Source organism: Salvelinus sp. IW2-2015, unplaced genomic scaffold (genome assembly GCF_002910315.2).
Source record: "Salvelinus sp. IW2-2015 unplaced genomic scaffold, ASM291031v2 Un_scaffold1855, whole genome shotgun sequence".
Lineage (NCBI taxonomy): Eukaryota > Metazoa > Chordata > Actinopteri > Salmoniformes > Salmonidae > Salvelinus > Salvelinus sp. IW2-2015.
Window position 1 is genome coordinate 19,260 of NW_019943220.1, and position 3,428 is coordinate 22,687.

Sequence of the window (3,428 nt, forward strand, 5' to 3'; positions counted from 1 at the left end):
AAAGGAGCACGGTGGCAACATACTAGTAGCTCAAGGGTTGTAGTTGTGAGTGTAGCGAGTGTAGGTGGGGATTAATTAGACGTGGTTTATTTATTACTGTCATGGGTTTTATTTTATTACTGTCGTGGGTTTATTTATTATGTGTGGTTTATTTATTGTCGGGGTATCCGTGGGTTTATTTATTACTGTCGTGGGTTATTTTTACTGTCGTGGGTTTATTTATTACTGTCAGTGGAGTTTACTTTAGGTTTTTACTGTCGCCTGGGTTTATTTATTACGTGGTGGTAGTGGTATTTATTACTGTCGTGGGTTTATTTATTACTGTCGTGGGTTTATGTTATTACTGTCGTGGGTAGTGTTAGTCCCCATGGTAAAAACAAAAAATTGAGAACTTTATTACTGTCGTGGGTTTATTTATTACTGTCGTGGGTTTATTTATTACTGTCGTGGGTTTATTTATTACTGTCGTGGGTTTATTTATTACTGTAGTGGGTTTATTTATTACTGTCGTGGGTTTATTTATTACTGTAGTGGGTTTATTTATTACTGTAGTGGGTTTATTTATTACTGTCGTGGGTTTATTTATTAATGTAGTGGGTTTATGTATTACTGTAGTGGGTTTATTTATTACTGTCGTGGGTTTATCTATTACTGTCGTGGGTTTATGTATTACTGTAGTGGGTTTATTTATTACTGTAGTGGGTTCATGTGATCCACAAACAATGTTTTGAAATGAAATGTATCTTGGTCTTGTTTCCAAAGTTATATTGTTATTCAATGTTATGGAAGTCTGTTTTTGGAAATAATGTCAAAGGTATCTGAGGACATATCTGATATTTATGTCAATGATAGTGAGCAAAACCTTGTTGACTGTACTGTAACAGTACACCCTTACCTGKCTGTTTCACCTGTCCAGCGTTTAATCCAGCCGAGGTAGGACCTGAGGGTAAAGGTTARATCTGGAAGGCCAGTATGGACGACACTGAGGATGAAGAGCTGGCACAGTGTCTATGGGGTAGGCCACTTTCAAAACKAAACTTATGCAAAGTAGTCTGCTGAGTGTGAAGAGACTGGGTGAGGCCAGTTGTCCATGCCCTCAGTCATAAAATATATATCCTGTCTCTCTAGGCCTGGTGCTTAACCCTGACCCAGAGAGTGACAGTGAGAGTGAGGCCAGCGAGGAATCTCAGGATCACAGTCGCAGTGTCTCACCAGAGATTGACGACGTCAATGGTGAGGGGATACCGATTGATTAATTAATCGATTCATTGAATTGATGATACAAATCCAAAATGACATGCCATAGCAATAATGTGTTTGTGTAGCTTTCCAGTTGGAAGTGTTGGGGACACTACAGAGAGGTTTGGAGGAGAACATCGTCTGTGACAACCTGGTCCTAGAGATCAACTCTCTCAAGTAAGTACTAGTCAGCTCCTGATAAGTGAGTAGTAGTCACTTGTTGATAAGTGAGTAGTAGTCACTTTTAGATGGTCTTTTATTTATGCTGTCGTGTTATTATATGACGTCGGTTTATTTATTACTTTGTTTATTATCTGTTAGTGTTTATATTATTACTGTCGATGGTTTATTTATTAGTGTGCGTTTATTTATTTACAGTGGTTGATTTTGACTGTGTTGATTTAATTACTGTGTGGTTTTATTTATACTTCGTGGATTTATTTAGGGCCCTTCCTGAGTTTATTATTACTGCGTGTTGGTATTTATTACTCGTCGTGTTTATTTATTACTGTGTGGCTTTTATGTTATTACTGTTCTGTTTTAGTGTTATCTATGGTGGTTAGTATACAATTCTTTAGTAACTTACTGTGGTGTTGTTATTTATTACTTTTCCTGGTGTTTATTTACTTACTTGCTGGGTTTATTTATCTGTCCTGGTTTTATTTATTACTGTCTGGGATTTATTTTTATTGTCGTGTTTATTTATACTGTCGTGTTTATTTATTATGGCCTGTTTATTTATTACTGCGTGGTTTTATTTATTACTGTAGTGTTTATTATTATGTATGACTGTATTATTTACTTTATTCGTGTGGGTTGATATTTATAATTTAGTGTTTATTATTACGTTAGTGGATTGTTTATTTTACTGTCTGGGTCTTATCTATTACTGTCGTTTTTATGTATTACTGTAGTGGGTTATTTATTACTGTAGTTCTATGTGATCCACAAACAATGTTTGAATAATGTTATCTTGGTCTTGTTTCCAAAGTTATATTGTTATTCGATGTTATGGAAGTCTGTTTAATAATGGTCAAAGGTATCTGAGGACATATCTGATATTTATGTCAATGATAGTGAGCAAAACCTTTTGGCTGTACTGTAACAGTACACCTCTTACCTGACTGTTTACCTGTCCCAGCGTTTAATCCAGCCGAGGTAGGACCTGAGGTAAAGGTTATATCTGGAACCAGTATACGACACTGAGGATAGAGCTGGCACAGTGTCTATGGGTAGGCCACTTTCAAAACCAAACTTATGGCAACGTATTCTTGATGTGAAGAGGTATGACCAGTTGTTCCATGCCCTCAGTCATAAAATATATATCCTGTCTCTCTAGGCCTGGTGCTTAACCCTGACCAAGAGTGACAGTAGAGTGAGGCCAGGCAGGAATCTCAGGATCACAGTCGCAGTGTCTCACCAGAGATTTGACGACGTCAATGGTGAGGGGATTCCGATTGATTAATTAATCGATTCATTGAATTGATGATACAAATCCAAAATGACATGCCATAGCAATAATTGGTTTGTAGCTTCAGTTAGTGTTGGGGACACTACAGAGAGGTTTGGAGGAGAACATCGTCTGTGACAACCTGGTCCTAGAGATCAACTCTCTCAAGTTAAGTACTAGTCAGCTCCGATAAGTGATAGTAGTGTATAGTGAGTATATCACTTGTTGATAAGTGAGTAGTAGTCACTTGTTGAAATGAGTAGTAGTCCACTTGTTATATAGGTGAGTAGTAGGTCACTTGTTGATAAGTGAGTATAGTCACTTGTTGATAAGTGAGTAGTAGTCACTTCCTGATAAGTGGGATAGTAGTCACTTCCTGATAATGTGTAGTAGTCACTTCTGATAAGTGTAGGTAGACAGCTCTTGATAAGTGAGTATAGTCACTTCCTGATAAGTGAGTAGTAGTCACTCTGATAGTGAGTATAGTCCTTCCTGATAAGTGAGTAGTAGTCAGTCTTCCTGATAAGTGGTAGTAGTCACTCTGAAGGTGAGTAGTAGTCAGTTCCTGATAAGTGAGAAGTAGACAGCTCCTGATAAGTGAGAAGTAGTCAGTTCCTGATAAGTGAGAAGTAGTCAGTTCCTGATAATGGAGTATTAGTCACTTCATGATAAGTGAGTAGTAGTCATTCCTGATAAGTGAGAAGTAGACAGCTCCTGATAAGTGAGAAGCTAGACCAGC

At 37.5% G+C, this 3,428-nt stretch overlaps 1 protein-coding gene across 1 annotated transcript in view; it reads left to right on the forward strand.

Annotated features, from left to right (window-relative positions):
* Positions 1-3,428, forward strand: part of eif2b5 (eukaryotic translation initiation factor 2B, subunit 5 epsilon) — a 34,913-nt gene that overhangs the window by 10,157 nt on the left and 21,328 nt on the right. Inside the window, 3 exon segments of the mRNA XM_024139621.2 lie at positions 917-1,015; positions 1,129-1,233; positions 1,326-1,416. Of these exon segments, the coding sequence (XP_023995389.1) occupies positions 917-1,015; positions 1,129-1,233; positions 1,326-1,416 (295 nt within the window).